The 24,614-nt window shown below is 40.5% G+C and overlaps 1 protein-coding gene across 2 annotated transcripts in view; it reads right to left on the minus strand.

The window, feature by feature from the left end:
* The window catches only part of FAM222A (family with sequence similarity 222 member A), a 113,914-nt gene that overhangs the window by 35,197 nt on the left and 54,103 nt on the right, over window positions 1-24,614 (minus strand). For both annotated transcript variants that reach the window (XM_077295733.1, XM_077295744.1), the window contains exon 2: window positions 9,970-10,090. In XM_077295733.1, coding sequence (XP_077151848.1) covers window positions 9,970-10,051 — 82 coding nt within the window. In that variant the 5' untranslated portion in view covers window positions 10,052-10,090. The remainder of the gene's footprint in view (window positions 1-9,969; window positions 10,091-24,614) is intronic.

Genomic DNA, 24,614 nt, shown 5'->3' on the forward strand with positions numbered 1-24,614 from the left:
CTGGTAAATGCCAGAAGGGCCTGTCTGGTCATGGGCTGCCTTGTCTGCTATGTTGTTAACAGAATAGGTGTTCTGAAGACACCCATACTGTTAAGAGTTGTGATGGAGCACAAAGTCACTGACTCCGTCACCCCAGCAGGCCACGGGTATCATTAGAAATATTGGTCTTGTAGTAAATCCTCCTTTCCTCCATCCAGGGTAATATTAGTAATATATCCCATCTGGTTCATGGGAACGGGCACAACATGGGCCTGTGTGATTTCAAATGCCAGGGCTGAATTTCAGCCCCAGTCCATACCTGCTGTCAACTAACTAAGGTGTAAAGTTTCACTTCTCTATAATAACAGACCAATATGACAATGCCATTTTTTTTTCAGATATTTACAATAAATAATCATGCTTATAATCTCCCTTTGCCTAGAGTTGATCACTGATAAACAAAAAAAAAAAAAAGACAGGTCCATAAAGATGAACCTATAATCAAATATACCCTTGCTCTGATTTTGACACAAGAGGCCGGCAATCTCATGTATATGGGGTCCTCCTGACGGTTCCAGCAAGCTTCATTGCTCCCCTTACCTTGTACTTATTTTGTGAACAGGTCTACAAGACCAAGAAGTCATTGTATCCAGTTACAAAGTGCAAGGGTAGCTTTTCTTCAGAATTTTAAGAGGCAACATCCTTTCGTAATACTTGTCAAGAGCACATACAGTATTATACCCACTTTATCTGTAGGCCACACCACTCCCAGCATCTCCAAGGGATTTAATTAAAAATATTTGCTTTTAGCCGAGATATTTCTTAACCTGCTGAGCAGCTGTTTGACTTCATGGAATGGACGCTTGCTGTTTGTCATCACAAAAGAACTTTCTGGTTCAGCAAAACAGGAAGTCTGGTGTGCAAAGAAATGATCCGCTTCACTGAGCCCCGTTCTGGAAACATTTACAAATAGGTTCTGATAAAGGAAAATACGGTAAGGCCTTGCTCCTTCATTAACATCTTGTTCCAAATTTATCTTTGGAAATATTTATTCATTACAAAAGGTTAGTCAGAAGCAAAAAACCATATTAATTATGCCGGGGAGAGAATAAAGGCTTCACATAAAATACATAACAGGGCCATGAAAGTCATAGTGACCCTGTGTATTACATATCACAGTGGAAATTGAATAAAGGGGTTAAGAGAACAATAAATATTCACACAAAATTCAGGAACTTTTGCTCTACATAATGGCTTGTGACAAGGCCTCTCTGTGAGGGCTGAGGGCAGAATTTCTCATTGAAGACTACATCATGTTATAATGAAACCAATCAGAATCCAGCCATCACTTATATCGTGGGCTCAGAAATGAGAATTTGCTACTATTAGAAATTAGTAAATTAATGTGTTTTTTTAAGTGCATTTCAAAACCACTAATGGTCGCAGCAATGCTGGAATACATTCCATTGTCATACATGCGACATATACATTTCTGATAAAAAAAATTAATCGTTTCAGTATTGGAAATGGACAAATTTTTCAACTCTAGTTATATATCTTTAGCATCATTAAAACATTTTCAATTTTTTATACTGTAAGGCTATGCTCACATGTTCAGTAATCATCCATTAGAACATATCCTGCAGAAATCCAGCTAAAAAAAGTGATTTCAACTGGATCCATTTTTTCTTTAACATTGAAGTCTATGAAAAACAAATCCAATGTTCTCCCATTTGAAAGGGATCTGTTTTTTGCTTACTGGATCTGTTTCAGATGGAAGAAAACAGATGGCTATTCAACAGATCCGTTTTCCATAGAGTTCAGCATTAAAAAGATGGATCTAGTTGAAATCATGATCAGTCTTGGCAATACAAGTCTATGGATGTGAGAAATGGCTATCCATGTGCCTTAGACCAGATTCACATGTCCAACATTCACTTTTACATAAGCGCATATCTTTTGACGCAAAGTCATCAGCCTCAGAGACCTGCATGAAGTTGAGTTTGGATTTTGAGACCTGTCCGGTCCGGACATTGAGGTCTGTACTTGGAACATGAATGTTGGATGTTAGATTTCGGATTCCTTATTCTACACAGTGTTTCTCAAACTCCTGTCCTCACGGCCCACAACAGATCATGTTTTCAGGATTTCCTTAGTATTGCAGCTGATGGAATTCTCATCAAGGCCTTAGATATTGCCCCACCATCTCTCACCTGTGCGATACCAGGGAAAACTTGAAAACATGATTTCTTGTGGGCCATGAGGTCTGGAGTTTGGGAAACCCTGTTCTACTGGGAACCTCTACTTATTTGATATAGGACCCAGAGATATCGAGGACACGTTATGTAGTAGAAAATGCTTATTTTATACAGGATAGCATAATGAAAAATGACCTAAACAATGTCCTGTATTCTTTTAGTCTACTTTAAGCATTTAGACTCATTTTGTAATGGTGCATATGACGTTTTTCCTAATGTGAGAAGGATCTGCACCTTTAAACTGGTCCAGGCAGCAGACTGTGTACACATCATTTTGCATACGTCTGCTCAGCACAAACGAGGCAAGACACGTTATTAGCCCTGACTGGTGCAACAGCACAGCTTGTCATATCGTGTTATAGTCCTAGAGGCCAACACAAATCCTAAGCGAGCAGCTCAACAGACTGGTTGTAAGCTTTATTAACCCTTATATAAGCAGGTCCTTGTAAGCATGCAGGATGTACAGGGATTCTGTATCCATTTATATCAATTTCATCCAATCCAAAAGCACAGCTAAGGTTCTGTCCACATTTCGTTTTTTCTTCTTATATCAGATGTGCACATCAGGAGTATTCCCCAACATATTCCTCCAGGAAATGCTATTGCTTTGGAAAAAAAAAAAGTTACATATACATTCATTTGTCCCTGTATCATGGAAAAGCATATTAACTTTGCTTTACTATACAGTGAGTAAAGGGATAAACCGCCCCAATATATGCCAGAAGGACACTGGTGTAGCTGCATGCATGGGCGTCTGTGAACATGACGGAGGTATGTGTTGGGGAGAATCCTTTGATGTAGCTTAAAATGAGATGTGAATCTTATGTACATAAAGATGCTAAAATACACATGTAAATGTTAAGGAGAAACATTTCTCAGTCATCCCATTGAAGAACACTAAAGGCTACAATAGCTGGTAGCAGAGAACACTACATTATTTAATGAATCTGTGTCCCTTTAACTGCAGACAGCTTTTAGTAGACGGTTAATTTTTAGCTTTTTTATGCTTTCTCCATCTGTTGGCTTCTCAGGCACAACCCTTGACCTTTAGGGACCTTGTGTTCTGTCGGAACAAAAATAAACTTTTCAGGTGCACGTAACTTGGATGCAAATTCTCAGCCTTGTCGTTGTGACGTCAATTCACCCAGCATAGTATTTTTTGTTTTTTTGTTTGACCATAACTCCTATTCTGCAAACATAAGCCATTAAAATAAAATTTCATTTGCAATCAATTCCCTACGCCCCCACCTTCCCACCAGTGCTGAAGCGGTTAATGATGGCGCGTCTGCTAAACGCTCTCTTTCAAATTACATTTTCCAACGCAGGCTTGTGTCTTTAAGAGACAAATGAAATATTAATAGAGAGAATATTTGCAGATCTGTCTCTTAAATGACAGTACAGAGGGGGGTTTAAACCTGCCTCCGGCGAGCCGCAGGGCCCTTCCAATCCATTTAATGCGAGAATTCTTTTTCTCTGTCTGACAGAAGCACTGCTCCTTTCTCCGGTTCTGTAATGCTGACTTTGCTTCTGTGTCCGTCGGTAAAGAAGGGGTTAAATGGAAGAAACTTGTTTGTTTCACAAACACTGCTTCACCTTTCACATTTGATACTGATTCTCCCTGTCATTGTGCAATCACACAGCAGAACGCTGATCTGCGTAATACATACTAAAACCATACTTTATAGCCTCGGCCAAAACTTGCGATTTGCTTCTACGCAAGCCATGGAATGGATCCACTAAATTAGGCCCAAGTTCAGAACCAATTATACTACATGAGACAAGTTTGTGAGAGCGTAGAAAAAGAAAATCGATGACATTCTCCAATGGCTACAATTCTATTTTATATCTTGGATTTCAGAAGCTTCCCGATTCATCAATATACAGATGCCCAACCAGCTCGGTGGAGGAATAAAGGCATACAGTACATAAGTGACATTTAATTAAACAGAAGCCGCTCCTCTCCGTTGAACAGAGCAATACAGGAATGAATTTGGCCGCACAGATTTGCAGATGATGATTTATCTATAATTTAAATACGGCTCCTGCCGTGCAGTCAGCCGCGAGAACGGGGATAGATATGCCGGAGAGGTAGTTTATTACTCTGCATTGCGTGGTTTTTTCATGTGGTGGTTAGGGGGTTAAACCTGTCTGACCACGGTTAGAAATGAGAAATTGGCTTATCAAAGCTGATTAGATCACAATAAAAACAGAAGATTAATTTAGCATTTGCCAAGGAACATGAGATCTGGAATGATGGACGTGACCATGAGAGAGTAGCAGTCTTATCAGAAACTCATTCGTTTGCTACCGTGGGCACCAGACGCTTGGATTTGTACTCGTTGGGTGCATTTACATGGGGGCGTTAAATGAGTTTAATGGCCCTTTTAAAACAGGCGTACCTCACTTAAGCTGGTTACACACCTGCATTTGGCTGGTCTGTGTATGGCTGCATACATCCTCCCTTAAGCTCCGCCTACTTCCGCATGCGTCCTACGTTGTCCTGTGTACCTATCTTTAACATTGCGTATGCAGGTACATGCGTTGTATGCGGATGCGTCTGCATGCAGCATTTTGACGTGACTGCCGATCGCCCGGGAATGCAAAAAGTTGCACTCCCGTGCAGTCGGCGGGCACGTCAAAACACCGCATGCAGACGCATCCGCATACAACGCATGTTCCTGCATACCCAGTATTAAAGATAGGTACGCAGGACGCATTCAGAAGTAGGCGGAGCTTAAGGGAGGATGTATGCAGCCATACGCAGACCAGCCAAACACAGGTGTGTACTTAGGCTTACACATGCACAGAAAATGACTTAATACGATCGTTCTGTGGGCAATGAATGTCGTTGTTCCAGTCAGCACTTGTTGTCCTGTTCACACAGGATGATGTGCTTTAGTGAAGGATTATTTTAAGCAAGCTTAAAAATTATTTCACCCAAAGAATGAGACTTTTCAACAGGAATGCTCTTTCCCAATTATCAGTTCGTGTAAACGTGACATTAGTAACAAAACAGGTGAAAAATAGTAGTCTACCAATGCTACATCACAGTATAATGCAAGCGAATGGGGTCATATTGCAACCAACAAGGTATTGTGACAAAGTAGTCGCGATGAAGGTCTAACACTAGCATCCTTCTACAATATACCATGACGACATACCGTATTTTTCAGACTATAAGAAGCACTTTCCCAAAGAAAATTTGGGAGGAAAATGGGGGGGTGCGTCTTATAGTGCGGACGCAGGCTTACCAGGGGGTTGAAGCAGAGGTGTGGTGATGCTGCAGCGGTGGGCGGTGCAGAATGCACCTGAGCAGGGTCCCTTCTTCAGGATGCAGGAGGCAGAAATGTGGTGGTGCCAGGGCCCGGAGTCCACGGTGAGCAGAGTGCATCACCGGTTTTCCTGTGGCCATCTTCCGGAAGCCGTGGGCCGCCAGAGGCTTCAGGAAAATGGCCGCCGAAGGCCGCACATGCGCAGATTGAAATTTCGGCGGCACTCAGCTTCCGGAAAATGGCCCCCCGAGATCTCAATCTGTGCATGTGTGGCCTCAGGCGGCCAGTTTCCTGAAGCCTCCAGCGGCCCACGGCTTTAGGAAGATGGCCGGAGGAAAACTGGTGATGCACTCTGCTCACCGTGGACATCAGGCCGCAGCGCCGCCACATTTCTGCCGCCGGCATCCTGAAGAAGGGGACCCTGCTCAGGGGCACTCTGCACCGCCCACCGCCGCAGCATCGCCACACCTCTTCTGCCACCGGTATCTTGAGGATGGGACCCTGCTCCAGCTCTGCCTCACCACCAACATGGGACCCCGCAGCATCGCACCCCGGGACTGCAGCATTGCTGCACTTATGCCGCCGCTGGCTTCCTGAGGAAGGGACCCTGCCTTCTGTTACCCCCCGCAGTACCACCACCGGCTCTCAGGTAATATACCTTAGATTCAGACAATAAGACGAACCCCCATCTTATAAAAATCTTTTTTCTGCTATTTTCCACCCAAAAATTTGGGTGCATCTTATGGTCCTGTGCATCTAAGGCTACTTTCACACTAGTGCCATTTTGCATACGTCGCAATGCGTCGTTTAGGAGAAAAAACGCATCCTGCAAAGTTGTCCGCAGGATGCTTTTTCCCCATAGATTTACATTAGTGACGCATTGTGACGTATGGCCACACGTCGCATCCGTCGTGCGACGGTTGCGTCGTGTTTTGGCGGACCATCAGAACGAAAAAAAGTTACATGTAACTTTTTTGCGCGTCGTGTCCGCCATTTTCGACCGCGCATGAGCGGCCAAAATGCCATCCCCTCCTCCCCAGACTGCTTCTGCTGCCCACGTCGGTCATCACTTTCACAACGCGCGTCGGCACGTCGGGCCAACGCATAGCGACGGCCCCGTGCCGACGCTAGTGTGAAAGAAGCCTTATAGTCCAAAAAAATACGGCTGTATACGTTACGGAAACGAATAAAAGGCTAATGAGGTAAATCGTAGGGCTCTTTCAGATGAGTGTATTTTCGGTCAGTATGTTGTCAGAGTACCAAATACAATGCACGTCGACAATGCAAGTGATTGGTCTGTGTGTAAAACAAATACATTTGCAGCGCAAATTATTCTGATCCGTTCTTCAGATCAGATTTGCCCATTGAACTTAAAGGCTGCATTTAAAATATGAATGCCAGACACACATTACCTGTGTGCCATCTGGTTTTAAGTAATTCATTGAAATTATTAACATAGAAAACTGTATTTGCCTTGTAAAAAATTTTGATGTATAAAAACTGTTGACAGATTTCATGTAAAATGTAAACAAAATTTTCTGGATGAGATCTAGCCAATAAGTTCCCACTATGGGTTTTTATAGTGAGTTTCTGATGCTGCGTATTTTCGCTGTGCAAAAAATATAACGTCTTACAGTTCCAGCAAAGTGGATGGGATTTATAGAAATCTCATGAACACTCTGCTTTTTCATAGGCTGTGTAAACTGACCTGCAATAGGTGTTAATTTCTCTTGTGGGTAAGTCGCTTTCATGTGCTTATTTTCCACATAGAATTGCATTAGATACAGAAAATACACAGGTAAACAAACGCATGAAATCCGCACATGACTGTAGCAATAACGTTTTGTCAAAGCCCAATACCATGAAGTGTTAAAAACAAAAGCAGCTATACTTAAAACAGGATTAGAAAAAAAAACAATCAAAAACCTGATTAAACCGCACTCAAAAACACAATGAAAAAAACCTGCCAGTAACCTCATTTACCTAAATGCTGCTGAAAATTTGCAATATCAAAAACTCACCAGATACTCATGATGAGTACAGAGCCTTTAAAGGATGGCATTATAGCCTAAGGTAATGGATGAGACTAAGTAGAGATGAGCGAATCTTGAAATCTTCACCAAATTTACCCAAAAAATTAGATTTGCGGTGAATAAATTAGAGCAAATCACAATGCTGGAAAGCTTGTAATTGGTCAGAAAATACACATGGGGAAGTGACAGAGAACCTCATTAAACATAAAGCTTACACTTTACAAGCAAGAGAGGACTCCACTGATCATAAGAACTTACAATATAGGGAATAGAGTCTTATCCAGTGACTGTGGCTATAGAAAATCCCTCTGCCATATAGGCTGTGCCCACTGAGAATCGCAGATCTGTGATGGGCAAGGCAGTGACCACTAATGTACAAGGTATGACAATTTGGAAAATGTCATAGCTGCAGGGCATTATGGGAAACCCCATGCGACAATGCAAGATGAGGTTAGTCTGCTCTCTGATGCTTGAGCAGTGTGGGAAATGCTATTGGGCAACTTTTATGTTCTCTAGTCTCTAAAATCTGACACAAACTTGATCCTCCATGGATCGATCCGCTCATCTCTAACTGTAGGGAATCTCTTAAAGCCCTTCATTCAATAAGTACGGTACATTGTGCGATTTTCCAGTCATATAAAGAAATAAAAATAAATTGTAAATGGCACCTAAAAGCACAAATGTATAACCGTGCCGTATTTTACTGCCTGTACTGTAGAAAAAATAAAGTACAGAAGATTAATTAATCCTTGGTTTGCATCTCCACTGGAGCCTCCAGTCACTGACTTGATAACGGATGTAAACCCAACCTGAGCCGAATGAAGCAGGATTCTGTCTGTTTGTTTAAAAAAAAATAAAATCAGGTGTCTATGTTTTCTGTCAAAATTCCTGCTTGCTTTGACACTTCAAAACTCTCTAGTGAGGTTTAGAAAGGGTCTAGAAAAGGGGGCTTCACATTGGAGAGTCCTACATTTGGTCACAAAATATTAGTCCACACTCTACAGTCAGCAAACCATGAGGTGACGCAAGGACATATGTCTCACATCTAGCTAAATGCGACATGTTCCAAGGCCGCTGGGATGAAGGTGGAGCATCTTCTGCCTGTCTGGTCTACTTTTAAGCTGTCTAAATACTAAACACTAATAATATAGGCTATATCCTGTATTATGTTTTTAAAGCACCACTCCAGGTTATTTTTTTTTTATTGCATCTCTGGAGTGGTGCAGCTAACATAAGGTCCCTAGGTTACTAGGACTCTAGTAATACACTCAACAGCCAATGTCTTCAGCTGTTCCCAGTACCACTATGGTTCCGAGCTACCATCTTGTGACAGCAACTTCTGACTGACTGGAAAGTCAGGAGTTATAGTCACAAGCTCTCAATGCAAGTCTAAAAAAAAGCCCGTGTCGATAATAGCCAAGTGGTTAGCCACATGACACGGTCTTGATGTTACAACTTTGCTGCATAAAATTAAGCCATTACCATCGCACTTTAATATTTAATGTATTTCGTGCTCCTCGGCCTGATTTATGGTGAAGTCACACATGCTCTGATTACAGGAAGCCAAATAATATCATAGGTACTTATTTCCAACAGTTTAACCTTCATTAGTAGACGCCTGTCGCCGGCTGGTAATAGATGTCCTGTAATTCTCAGACACGTGATAAACAGACATTACAATCAAGCCTCTTTAGTCAGGAGGTAATCTGCATTATAAACCCAGCTTGACCCACACTCTTATTTTCAGGTCATTGGAACTGGTCTCTAAATCAGGGCAATGACTTACCTAAGAAATGCGAGGGGCATAGGACTGGAGCAATTTATTTTTTATCAACCAGCAACACACTTTTCTCTATAGAAGCCATTATTATTCATATTTGAGCACTCTGCATTGATGATGTATACGCTTTTTGGCATGGCAGGAGTTAAAAGGAACACATAATGAAGAGAGCGGGACGAGGAGTGAAATCACCCAGAATTTTAGACAAAGGAAGCTGTATTAAAATAGAGGCCTATTGAAAGAAGTGAAAGGGCCTTATCAGACCCTGTCATATCTCTCACTGAGCTGGTGCCACTGGATATGGAAGACTTTCAGCTCAAAGCCTCGCTGCTGCATTTAGGCAGCTTAACCACTTCGGCACTGGCGGAAAAGAAGGAACAAAGATGAGAATAACGTCCGAAATTTAAGATCAAATTTTTGTTAATTGCCGTAGTTTTATTCTTTTATCTTAGCAAATTGTTTAGAGTCATGTTCACAGCGAATGGATATTAGTAAATTGGAACCTATGACTTCTACCATTCGTGATCAGTATTGTATAATGAGTATCCAACAACCTATCATTAGAAAATATTGTAAAAAAAAAAAAAAAACACAAGGAAAAATAAACAAAGTAAATCTGCATAAAATAAGTCTAATTTTTCACTTACACTTTCGAGGCTCCAGCCCCTTGTTTGAACATACAAGATGCTTTACTGGAGGGTTCTGGGTTCTTTGAAGACAGGCCAACATGGTTACAGGGACTTATGGTCACCTAGGCAGATGGTCACACTGCAAGAAGACATTAATGACATTGGTTAATACATTACTGTAATCATATTCCATTTTTCAATATAAAGGCAAAATTTAAAAAAACATTAGAGTCAAGAAACATTCATCTTTAAAACATAGGATCGTCCCTGGAAATTAGCGGCTGCTGGCAATTATGAGAACCGCAAATTGAAATCCCACAATATGAAGCAGCAACATGATCCGCTGACAGGAAGAGTCTGCTGCATGTTATTCACAGCAAGGGGAGATTGCAGCCATCTCCGTCCGTGACTGTGAAAAGCCCTCTGTTACTTGCCACATCAATTATGTGGCTGCAAGAAAGTCATCTATATTATAGGAATAAGCAGCTGAAATATTTACACAGGGAAGAAAGGTCCTTTATATATTAAAGCTTCTTACCTACTTTTCATTTTCCGTAGATTTATTCATTTTACCTAAATAATTGTTGAACTTTTATTCAAAAACATGTTCTGCTACTACCAAAGTAAATATCTCCATGACCTCTTTTTTCTACATTCATAAGATTCTGTTCAGGCAAGTCTTATGTTACAGTATGTTCACACAGTGCTAATTTTTTTTTTTACAGAAAAACATTGCCAACATTACATGCAAAAAAAAGCATTCATATGACTAGGTAAAACAAAAAACAAGCAAAAATGCTGAAAGGATTTACATACTGTTACTTAAAAAGCACAAAACGTAACGCAGCTTTAAAAAAAATAAATAAAAACCAAATAAAAAAAATTTACTTGTGAATGAGATGTTAGAAATCCCATTAATTTTGTTTCTACTGTAAAAGGCTGCATTTTTTATTTTTTTCCGCACAGAAGAACAGCAAAAATGCTGTGTGTGAATAAGCCCTTGGTTTCTAGGACTGGATAACAACCCATATAGCTGAAGGTCCAGCTTTCCGATAGCCAGGAGATGAAAAGATATATATGCCCACCCCAAAAAAAAAGAGAAAAAAAGCACCATGCCAGAGTTTCTTCTAACATTCGGATCGCACTAGGCCAAGCAAGGAGATGGAGATGTTCTTTTCTCCATCTTCTCATTGGAGAGAATCTGTGATCACAGTCTGATCAGATGTTAAACAGAGTGTGATTAGCATAATCTACGCCGTTATCTTGGATGAGAGGCTCTACGGTCGTGTGACCCTAACAATAGTATATCAGAAGGACTATACCATACACTGAAATACTATTAAAGATATTTTATTTCATCCTGTCATTTCATCTACCGTAAGACCTGATTTCACCGTCCGTACAGCACCGGAGAATACACACATTAGAAAATAAAATATAAATAATTCAAATTTTTACATAAAATGGTCTTGGCTGTAATTTCATTTGGTAATGTGAATAATAGTCTGTGCTAAAGCTCTGAGCCTGCAGAAATTCTATGTATACAGTATATAGACGGCTTCCTGCCAATACTTGTATTTAATGCATAGTTTAGATCTGTAATAGTATAAATATTGTTTAATTGTAGCCATAACATGCCGATCATACAGTATATAAATATATTTCATCTAAACAAGTACATATGCTGAATATAAATACGAACATTCCCATAATTGTATTTGTTATATTAGTGGCCCTTTATGATTAATCTCGCTAGGTTTTCCATCTAGTGTCTGACAGTCACCACTGGGATAACCCTGAGCAATTTGTGTTAAAGTAAACATTTGAAGACTGGAGTAATTGTAGATAAACACTCCATAGCATCATTGGGAGGGCAGGGATATGAAACAAATACCTTCTTAAAGTGCCCTCCTGTGAGAAGGTTAATGAGCGAGTAAAACAGGAGAGAACTCTGCTGTGCCCACTAATAAATATATATATATAAATATATATATATATATATATATATATATACACATACACACACACATATACACACACATATACACACACACACACATATATATATATATATATATATATATATATACATATATACACACACACACATTATAATTATATATATATATATATATATATATATATATATATATATATATATATATATATATATATATATATATATATATATATATATATATATATATATATATATATATATATATATATATATATATATACATATATGTGTACACGTACATGCAATAATGAGTTCAATTCATGTGTGAATCAATTCTCAATTATGCATTTGTTCCGTATTAGGGTACGTGTCCACGGTCAGTAAACGCTGCTTGTTTGACACTGCGCAGAGCTGCAGCGTCAAACACGCAGCGTCCAGATGTTCCAGCATAGTGGAGGGGATTTTTTGAAATCCCGTGTCCACTATGCGTGGAAACCCGCACGCGGCGGGCCTGCGACTCCGGACATGCTGCGCGTCTTTTCAGATCGCAGCATGCCCGTACACCTTGCGGGGATGCAGCGTCCCCGCAAGGCATAACACAGGGCCCTATGGGAGGGGGGAGATGATCCCGGATGTGTAGAGTTAACACATCCGGCATCATCGCGTCCCAGAAGGGGGCGGGGCTTAGCGCCGAGCGGCTTCGCCGCTCCGGCGATACCGCCGGCCATCCTGAACGTGGACATGCAGCCTTAGGGTATGTGTCCACGTTCAGGAAACGCTGCGTTTTTGACGCAGCGCTGAGCCGCAGCGTCAAAAACGCAGCGTCCAGATGTTACAGCATAGTGGAGAGGATTTAATGAAATCCCGTCTCCACTGTGCAGGAAAAAACGCATGCGTTTTTCCCGCGAAAACGCACATGCAGTGCGTTTTTTCAGAACGCAGCATGTTGCTACAATGAGCAAAACACGCATTAACACCGCAGGTGACCTGCCAGTGACCTCAGGTGCATTTTTGGTCAGGATTTTACCTGCATAAAATCCTGACCAAAGCCTGAAGCAAAACTGAACGTGGACACATACCCTTAATGGGATTCAACGACGAGTGTGAAATCCTATGTTGTAGCCAATTTCCACATGTGAAGAAGAGTACATTTTTGGAATTTGGAATGCTGTAATTCTTTTCCTGTTCTGCTCTAGCTGATGGGCCGAGCCAAGATTTGTATGCCATAAATGAGCAATGGTCAGTAGTAATAGAAAACTAGTAAAATATTTATACATGATCTGGAATACATAAAATGTATAATTATAAATGTCTGATTAGACATGACATCATACTGCAGCTCTGACATCTTTGGATCTTCTCCCTTTTTAAATGTCTTTATCTATGTATACTCATTGCTATCAATCTATTCATCCTCCCCAATACCTTCTATATCTCCATCTCAAATGTATCTATATCTATTTGCTTATGTACATATAATACACCACAAAATCCTAAATCCTAATGGCCCGCTTAGATGTGCCGATATATTAATAGGAACACTCTTTTCCAGATTATCGGCCTGTGTAAACAGGCAATCACTTGACAATTAAGCAAACTGCTTTCCTGGTCGGGTCAGATATTTTTAAGCAAACTTAATATTCATTGTTCTCGGCAGTACATCATTCTTTACAATCCTTCCACCCACAATCCATCGTCCTTTATCGTGCGCACAGAATGAGCATTTTTAATATTCATTCTGGGCACATCAACGAGTGGTCAGCCTGTTTAAACAGGTATTATGTGACTGCCCATCAGCTTGGATGTAGCCCATAGGAAGTCGCTTAACGGCACCATTGAGCAGTGTGAACACGTCAAAGCTTTGTTTACATCTGGGCTTTGTTTTTTTCTGGTTTATCATACCCACAAATTTAAGCCAGGAAAGGATGTGTTATATGATAGCTATTAAATACGGCAAAAACATCATACTGATTTTGATAATGTATTTTTTTCACGGCTGCTGTCATGTTACCTGCTGTGCTTTTTTTGTATCTCTTATATAGGAATATGAACATGGCGTATTGAACATGTATCTGAACGTATGAATTATACATTTGTGCGACCCAAGACCTATCCAATTTTACATTTATGTATAGACAATCTTTGTAGACCCAGATTTAGATTCCATCTTAGATATAAATTAACTATATTATTTAGATAGTCTTTATGTTCAGCAACCTTCGATTTATAGAAGGACACATTCTGAAACAAATCTAAATGTTCTGGCAGAGTATAACATGACGTTCTAATATTAAAAATTAGAATAAATCTGCTTAACATTTGCCAATGGAAGTAGGTGTTAAATCACAACTTTGCTAAAAGGAGTCTGTTAGCTCAAATGGACAGTAAACCAAGAACAGCCTTTTGAGAGATATAGCCCACCTAAAAAAAAAACAAAAACAAACCCACACTTTTTTTGCTTCAATTGTTTCCTCATTCTGCCTAAAACTAAACTGGAATCAGATCTGCTAGTCAGTGTGCTTGGTGCACCGTTGATGTGGCCAAGAGGCTCTTGTGCATTGTTTCACCCGCTGGTTTTGGATGTCCCAGCCTCCCTCACTGGTGATTAATAGCACAGGCTTGTCTCTTGGCCACGAAAAGGGTGCACTGATAACTTTATTTAGCATATTTGAAACTGCAGTTTAATCAAACAAGCTTAATAGAGTGTTTAGTGCACGCTTGTCATGGCTAAGAGGCTCAGCGCACCAACAGTGCTCACTTCAGGCAAGTCAGCGCTGTCCAAAATAGTGCACTTAGGCTCTTGGCCACACCGTGCGTGCACTTTAATTTATATGGCATAATTTGGATGTAAAGTTTAATCAACTATGCTAGAGATAGCAATTAGAACACTAGGACAAAACTGTCCGATGTTCATCTTGAAAAAAATGGACATTTTATCAACCTCTCACCTAGCCAAATCAGTTCTCATGCTTCGCACTGACGAGGGCCAACAGCCCGAAACACCGTGTCTGCGAATTGAGATACTGATTTGGCTTTTATCCTAAGTCATATTGCACGACTCGTTAAAGGGTTGATTGTGACTTGTAGGATCGCTACTTCCAATAGGTGGCGCTATAGAGTTAAGTCCTCTTTTTTTCAGCAGAGGCAATTTGCATATCAACTGTATTGTCATTCTTAGGAGGTCCGTATGGTATCAGTTTTCACAACTCAGCAGTTATTAAAGTGTACAAGACCAAATATATTTTCCTATGCAATGTATCCATAAAAATCTAATGTTATGCAGTTGATCCAAACGGGATCAAATACATTTTTTGCGCACCCATAGATTTGAATAGGCGAGTCTCATCTGAAGAGAAGGAAACCGATGCATGTGGCGATTTTTCTCATGCAGACATTTTGTCCATTACAAAAAAAAAAAAAGTCACCTGAAAAGACCTATTGAATAAAATTGGTCCCAGTGCTGTCAGTTTTTTTTTTTCACAGACAGCACTCAGAACGAAAATATGGTTGTGTGAATGTAGCTTAAGATTGTCATTTTTTTTTTTTTAGGACTAAATCCCCTTCAGACTCCCTTTAAAAAAAAGGTTAGTAATTGTGTCCACTTAATCCTGTTTGTCATCGCTTTTTTCCCTGTGGCTAGAAATATGTGAATGGCTTCATTATGAGAAATGTCATTTCTGTACCATGCAAGAGTAAGGCTATGTCTCCACGTTAAGGCTACGCGGCGGGATCGCCGCAGCGGCGAAGCCGCTCGGCGCTAAGCCCCGCCCCCTTAATGGGACGCGATGGTGCCGGATGTGTACAGTACACATCCGGGATCATCGCACCCCTCGCCATAGGGCCCTGTGATATGCCTTGCGGGGACGCTGCGTCCCCGCAAGGTGTACGGACATGCTGCGTTCTGAAAAGACGCGCAGCATGTCCGGAGTCGCAGGGCCGCCGCGTGCGGGTTTCCACGCATAGTGGAGACGGGATTTCATAAAATCCCCTCCACTATGCTGGAACATCTGGACGCTGCTTGTTTGACGCTGCAGCGTCAAACAAGCAGCGTTTACTGACCGTGGAAACATACCCTAAGGGCAGGGTAAATTTATTTAGTTAATACAAAACTATTCAAAAAGCTCCATATGCAAGGCACCAAAGTGCAGTTTTATAATATGGTGTGTGTGTGTGTGTGTGTGTGTGTGTGTGTGTGTGTGTGTGTGTGTGTGTGTGTGTTATATAGATAATACTCCCCTATTCCTTTTGTTAACCCCCTGCATTTTTTGGAGCAAAAATACTATAAAAACACAACAAATCCACAATCATTTTTATACCTTCATTTCTAGAGCATTTTTGATTGACTTCATTGACGCCAATTGGTGAAAAAATGATTTGAATCTGCACCATTCTGCAAATCACAAATAAGCAATGTGTGCATGAGAGTCCAAGACTGTCACTTTGCTGGCCTCAGGAATCCCATCAAGTTTTGTGTCAAATCTGCACGGTATAAAACGCAATGTGTGCACGCAGCCTTAAACTCTCCAGTATATACAGTTTAGTATGTCGAGTGCAAAATATGTCTCACACCCTTAAATGCTTGTAACAGTACATACACAATAAGATATATTAACATTATTTACAAAGATAATTGAATTTTGTGCAATAGTATAGTATCACAAGACATACAAAGTTACCAGCGGAGAAATACTGGGCAGATGTGTACACCCAATAGTCTATGCACTTCTGCATTGTCTTATATAGTAAATGTGCAAATACTGTATGAGTATATTTACAAGAGCACAAGAAATGAATCAAGTAGTTCACATATAGTGGTAAGTGTCCAACCAAGGCTATGTTCACCTCACGTTTTATTCATTCGTAAGTGGCGCCAATGGGCTTACTTCTGAAGTCCAGAAAAAGTAGATTTGTATATTTGCGCTAACGGAGCCCATGATTTACATGATGCAGGCATAGTCACTTTGTGATCTATCGGACACCATTTTCGACAGTATCCATCTATGTGAGGCAGGCACCAAAACACATTCAGCCACATTTTGGTGCCTGCCTCAAATAGGTGGATACTTTCGAAAACCATGTCCGACACACAGGAACTCCGTCTGCAGCAACAATAGCTCCGTCAGCGCTAACCTACAAATTCTGTTTTTCAAGGCTACTTTCGCAAACAATAATGATTACAATGTTGTGCATTTTCCATCTCTTACTTTGCAATTTTGAAATAAACTTGTAAACGTTTATTTATTTGAGTTCCTCCATATGATTTGCACAAATGCCTAAAAAGCCCGGGTTATGTGAAAGTGTATATTTTAGAGGTCATGCATTCTAGGGGTCATCCACAATTAGAAAAGTGTAGCGGCTTTTTTCTACGAAGTCAATCATATCTGTCCAGTTTGTTATTGCAGCTCAGCTCTATTAAAGTGAATGAGGACAAACTGCAATACCACTCACATCCTGTGTACAGGTGTGGTGCTGTTCTTAGAACAAAATGGTCATGTTTTTCTAACGCTGGTCAACCTCTTTAAAAGGGGAAATGTGCTCAACATTATATTCTGATGCAGAATCAACCTTATCAATAAATGTGACCCATTTTGTAACTGAAGTAGCTGTTAGACATTAGATCAGTGGACCCTGCCCCATTAGATTTTACCAGTGGATCCTGCCCGCTGTTCGACCATTTGTCAACTATAGGTCTATACTATAGACTCTAGAGGAATGTCATGCAGAGACTCCCCCCAACATCTGCTGTCGGGAAAGCAAGGCTCCCATAGAATAGGCTTGTATTGTTGGAAGAACAGAGCAGACGGGTCAAATTTGCTTGGGATAGGGGGGTTTGGGAGTCGAGGGTCATAGTTACTCCTTCTAAATAATTTAGTTGAAAACAATGTATAATTGTCAGAACGAATGTCAAACTTTCAATCCAATTGAAACAAGAAATTGCATAAATATTTTGGATAGCTGAACAGTTGTAATAACGATACGACGCAGTATTATCCGCTATATGACATGGTTAATATAAATTTACAGATATTCCGATGAGATGACACATCTCAGCCATAAAGTGATAAAAGAAAACTTTTCTGTGCACCTTGGTTTTAAAGAATATACCTGGGCCAGCTACTATTACGGCAAGGAAAGGTAACGACAGCATAATTACCTGTCATCATTCGAAGTTACTAAGTAGACTGCAGTATTATTAAGGGTGTAAGAAGGAAAAACATTGTGATTTGTATTTATGTAATGGAAGCTTGCTAGGAGAAGCATTCATTTCACTGTGACATACATTTTTAGAATTACAGACTTTCCACCGTATGCAAAACACCAGCGATTTGTATCACTTAAACAAAGCAGTTCAGCAAAACTGATACAAGTTTTAAAAGCCGAAGGACAAAGCTGTTATTTAAAACCAGGCAGGTGTCTCCCGGGCTCCAATTGTAAAGCGGCACTTCCTTTTTTATCCCCTTTATTCAGATTCTTAATGAGGTATTCATCCTTTGAAAGATATCTGCACCACCTCCTTAAGATACTAATTTCACAACAAAATCCTCGTTACAGAGTAATTACTCTAAACGCCTGTCTAAATTCCATCTGTCCTCCTGCTCTCTCTCAAAGGCAAATGGAGGAGCTTGCAGTACGGTGGCGTCTAAAGCGCTGCTCATTTGTTCCTTTTCATACACTTTTTTTAATTAACTTTTTATGCGAACGAAGAAGAGATAACTCAGGAATTCGTCCACTGGATCTGATCCATGGCTCGCTAAAAGTCAAAGAAAACTTAGTCCGCCTAGTGCAAAACCTAGCACAAGCTAAAGTGAGCATTAACTTGTGATACTTAAAGGAGACCTTTCACCAGGACAAAAGTGGCCATTTTTTTGCTCTTATTTTATGGCTGTTCCTCTACTGAGAATGCAGCTTTTATTTTTCTGTATCTGCCATACAGTTTCTGAGATATCCATCTTTTTATTTAATGCAAACTTTTTTTTGTTCTTTTCAAGTGGCGGACAGGATTCTCTGGGGGCGTGTCTTTAGGTTGCTAAGATTTTTACCTTCTGAGCCACGTAAAGACCATAAAAATCAGCACAACTTAAAAAGACCCATATCTCTGGGACTGTATGGTGGATTTACAAAAGAAAAAGATATGGAATACTTAGGGGAGTAGCAGAAATACGAGCAAAAACTTAAACACTTTTCACTTGGTTACAGAACCTCTTTAAAAGGAATGTATCACATTTTTTATTTTTGTATTAGTAATTATTGATTGTTTAATCAATTATTTTTAATGCAAAATGAAATGCACAATTTAATTTTATTTATTTTTTATAAATTTTTGCTGTAGCTGCCGGAGGCTGCCATTTTTATTTGCTGGTGTATAAGTGCCTGAGAGCGACACACACTACAAATACGGCAGTCCTTGGGCACAGGAGACTATGATCATCTGCATCTCCTGCATTGTGCCTGCCTCCAACTGTGAGCTGGGCACACCCCGTGTCCAGGTCACAGCTGTGGGGGAGCAAAACGCCATTTTGTAGTAGTCTATAGCTGCACCATGAGCTACAGTTTCCTCGTGTTACCACTCACAGTGTTACAGTGTTCAGCATGTGCAATGGCAAGGGATACGGAGATGCGGCAAGGAGAGTCCTGGGATGGTGCAAGCGGAGGACCAGGATGCAGCGATAGGTGAGCAGAGCATCAGGACAGTAGTCGGAAGCCAGACCTTGTAATACTTATGGAACCCTATAAGGTTTAACAAGCAGTCCAATTCATAGACATGTCAAAGCAGATGGGGCTGAGCAAGCTGATATATTTTGCTATAGGAAAATATTCAATATAACTTGTAATTTGTTTTAATTTATTAAATTATTACTCATTCTGGGCTTAAAAGTCTAGTGTGCAGTCCTACTTAGTGATATACTTGTCTGTTCACACATACAGTAAAGACTGTCACTGACTAATAGTACTCCAGTCCCAAGCCCAAAACTAGCAGAAAATAAAACTATTGCATTACAAGATATACTGAATCTTTTGCTATAAAAAACTATAAATGAATATGCTTAGTTTCTCCTCTTTAACTTCTTGGTATTTTCATTCTAGAAAGCAGGGCCAGTAAGCCAAACTATCGACTCCGACTGACTTCAACTACAAGACCCCACAGCCCTGCCTCACTACGGAGCATGTACATAAAGTGCAGCACAGATTCATCTCCACAGCACTGGCCACTATTAAACATGTGCATAAAGTGCAGCACAGATTCTTCTCCACAGCACTGGTCACTACTGAGCATGTACATAAAGTGCAGCACAGATTCATATAAACTAAAAGCCGAGATTCTTAGATCAGGAACAGAACAGACATTTATAGGACATTTCATAACTTTCCCAAATTCTTATGAAAACATTTACAGCACATCCTGAACTGAACTACCCAATTTATTATATATTTTAGGAGTCGGAGTCAGTCCATTTTATACCGACTTCAACTGCGACTCAGACTCCACCAAAATGAACACCGACTCCACAACTCCGACTTCACAGCCCTGCTAGAAAGGGCAGACTGATGCAACCTTACTTATTGTTGCCTTTACTTGACAAGGTTAGCCAATTTAGCTTTTTTTGTACCATTTACACATACAGTAATGTTAGACTGTCTTCTCTGAATACAGATTTTACCAGACAATTGGGAATTTTGAAAATGATCCGTCTTGGTAGATAAAGAACTAGATTTTTCTGATATGAGAGATATTACAAAGTTATTTATTTTCACAAGTACCATTGATTTATAGAAAAAAAATTAAGGTCATGGTTATTCTTTAAAGTTAATCTTTCCCAAGGTTTTTGCTACTCCACCTGTGAGAAGCATAATGTGGGGGAGCAGATCTTGATTACAGAAATATGTCACTCGTTTTGATAAAACCACTGTTTTATCTGGTGCAGATCTAGCAGTTCTCTAAAAGCTGAGCTCTATATAACCCCACCCACACCGATGATTGGCAAAAAGCTGCCAATCACTGGTGGGGGCAGGGCACTACAGAGCTCCTGAATATGGAGTACTACATGGCAGCAGGTTTACTAGTCCACTAGTTAAAATCACTGATTTATCAGCAGGAGATTATATCAAAACTACACCAAGTAGCCCAGTATTGCTTCTATATCACTAGATTAGGGGTCTCTACCACTACATTATGCTGCCCTCATATTAGGCAGCAAAAACCTGATGAAAGATGCCCTTTACAGGGGTTGTCCAACTCTAAATTTTTGACAAGCCCCATAGCTTACCGAACCCTAGAGGTGTGTAATATGCACACCGTTGGGATTTGACTCCACATTCTGGTTCCACGGATGTCACTTGACCACAAGTATGCGGTTTGCAACTGTATTTTCATTTTTATAATTACTGTCATTATGTAGCTTAAGGTACCGTTACACTAAACGATTTACCAACTATCATGACCAGCGATACGACCTGGCCGTGATCGTTGGTAAGTCGTTGTGTGGTCGCTGGGGAGCTGTCACACAGACAGCTCTCTCCAGCGACCAACGATCAGGGGAACGACTTCGGCATCGTTGAAACTGTCTTCAACAATGCCGAAGTCCCCCTGCAGCACCCGGGTAACCAGGGTAAACATCGGTTACCCGGTTATCAGGGTAAAAGTGTGACGTTGCAACGATATCGTTATGTGTGACTCAGCCTTTAGTGTAAAAACTTCCCACTAGGATGTGAGAAAGAGGTGCCTGGTCATGGTCTGTTCTTTGTAGCTGCGCATCACTTTGATAAATGCAATTAAGATATTCTGTACCTAATATGATAGAAAATAGTAGAAAAATGGGAATACGACTACATACTGTTGAAGAAAAAAAAAAAAGATGATGACAGATTACACACAGTCAGATGCATACACAATTCTGTATACCTTTACTATTTTGTCATTATGACCCAGCATGCGTTTCCTGTAGATGATCAGATAAGAGATACATGCAATAAAAGCACATTATGGAAACTGTCAATAGCACATATTGATCTAGGGCAGCTCACCCCAATCAGTGTGATAAAAATACGCCCCCTGTAAATGTGTACAGACGTGCACAGTATTCCCAGCACAAGCCTACAACCATTTCTATCTAAATAAAAAACATATTTGCCAACAATGCAAGCCTGCCTCCAGGCAACTGCTCTTCCACCGTTCAGTAGTAAATGAATTTGCTTCCGTTCCTCCAAACAAGCATGCATGAACATATATATATATATAGCCATTAACTCCACTAACCCAGGCACAAGAAGACTGCAGCCGCTCAGACGGAAATAGCAAATTATAGTGTCCTCAGGACTAATGACTGACGAATAATCCTGACCTCTAATAGAAGAGAGGTTACAGCACATAGTGCTAAATAATTTAAAAAAAAAAAGTGAAAATGCAAGAAAACGGAATACCAACGATGGAGCATTTAATAAGGAGGAGTTACATTTTACGCCAAATTGAAGGTATTACACTTGCAAAAGTTTACCATGCAATTTTTGGATCCGGGCGAGGCGTTCTTTAGAAATAAAGACAAATGGCTAACATAACTGGGCATTCGACTTGCTCTTATAAACACTTGATTTCACTTGGTGGATCACTCCTGACATATTAAGCTGTCCAATGATTGTATATTCATTCTCTTATAAAAAGTAGCTCCAGTGGTGTCTGACAGCTGCTCATCTCCTTCACACTATTTAAAAAATTTTTTTTTTTTTAAAAACGTGCATTTTATCCCATGAGAGAGGTTACAGGGGGCCAATCTCTGGTGTTGACAGCTAATAGAACTTTTTAGTACAGTATTATGATTCCCAAAGACTCTGGGAAGCTATGGTGAGAGGGGGCAACGCAAGTTAGAGTATATGTAATGACTAGAAATTTAATGCCCATAAAAGAGGCGCTGGGCCTCTGACCGGGAAAGGTCAGCGAGGCCCAGCGCCTGCACACTGCAGTATTTTGCTCTGCACTCAACAGGGCAAATAATGTACGCTTGCGCTGGAGCCGCGGCAGGAAGCAAAAAAGAGGACATCATTGTATGAAGATGGGAGGCGCCGGACCCGAACCGCGACGCCCATCGGACCAGACTGAACAGGGACCGCCCCTGGGTGAGTATAATATAACCTGTTTTTCTTATCTTGCAGGTTACATCGGGGGCTTATCTACAGGATTACAGAATGCCGTAGATAAGCCCCTGATGCCGGTGGCCACATCTTACAGGCAAAAATTGGGGTGACAAATTCCCTTTGAGTCAAAGATTAGGCTTTTCTGTCCTTAGCTCTGCTGCCCCACTAATCCACCTCTCTCCTCGCTACTCCTCTACTTCTCCCCTCTGCAATTCCCTTCATTGGCTCCCAATTACCCAAACGTATCCACTTCAAGTTACTAACATTTACCTACAAACTCAAATATAACCTATCCCCACCATGTAATCTCTGGTTCTCTCAACACCTCTTTCTGTCATCCACACTCGTACATTCCTCACCAAATCGCCTGCAAACCTTCTCCCGAGTATCCCCCATCTTCTAGAATTTGGTGCCCCAACACGTCCGATTATCTCCTACATTCAGAACTTTCCAACGAAACTTGAAAACCTCCCTTTCTGCCAGCCTACAATGACTCTGCCGTCACCACACCACTTAGAGATGTTGCCTGACCAACACCGGAGCTGCTGAAACCTCCGGTCTTCTTTCCCATTATTCTATAGAATGTAAACCCGCAAGGGTAGGGTCCTCTCCCCTCTGTACCTGTCTGTTACTATTCCTTTTGTTCGCCGTAATTTATATTTGTATTTTGAATGTACAGCACCATGGAATCAATGGTGCTCGAAAAACAAACAATAGCAATAACAATACTGAATATGTTCCTATTGAACTATACATCAATTTGCTCGGCTCCTCCTGCTCTATGACATGTTGCAGATTTGACTGAATATTTAATGTGTAGGTTCTCTTTAAAACTGCCCTGCCGCCTCTGTTTTCAATGTGAGAAAAAAAAAGAAGATTGGACACTCCATGGGGTGTCATTCAATGCTTGATCTATACTCCATTCTTCTACATGGCAATCTGTCTGATGAAGATCTAAAGTAGAATGAAAGGTTATTTATCTGGATTGCACCACTGAATATTGTTTTCTTTACCACCACAAGGAGTGTTGAATCTTTTTCTCTTGGTTAATTTGGGGTGGTTCGCGTTCTGTGCTCCTACAGATAAGTCACATGTATCACCTTCACCGTTTTCGATCTGCTGCCAATCTAAATTTCACTGGATTTACACTCCGTAGAGGTCTACTGTTGGGTGAAAGAGGGATCAGACCAGTTGTTCTTTTTTACCTGTCTGATCCTATTGTTATTGTTCCACAGGCAGAATACATCTGAATTGTCTGGAAACCACTTGTCATTTTGCCCCTAGTGATATAAGAAGTGTTTGGTCTGGCTGAACACATGGGTGAACCTGGGAAGCAGTTCCTATTTCAGGACAAGTCTTATAATAAGCAAACATGTTTGGGTTGAAACTATATGTATGCTATTAAATTAATGTAGGGCGCAAAACTCCTTGTGACACTGCGATGTTAATAACGTCAGAAAATTAAAGGTAAATGGTAGGTAGAAGGAACATCATCAATATTACTTCTTACGACATGCTTCTTCAGCTTTAAAGCATGTGATTGAGAAAATCAAGGTCAGTTCAACATGAGGCATAT

This window comes from Ranitomeya variabilis, chromosome 1 (genome assembly GCF_051348905.1).
Source record: "Ranitomeya variabilis isolate aRanVar5 chromosome 1, aRanVar5.hap1, whole genome shotgun sequence".
Taxonomy (NCBI): domain Eukaryota; kingdom Metazoa; phylum Chordata; class Amphibia; order Anura; family Dendrobatidae; genus Ranitomeya; species Ranitomeya variabilis.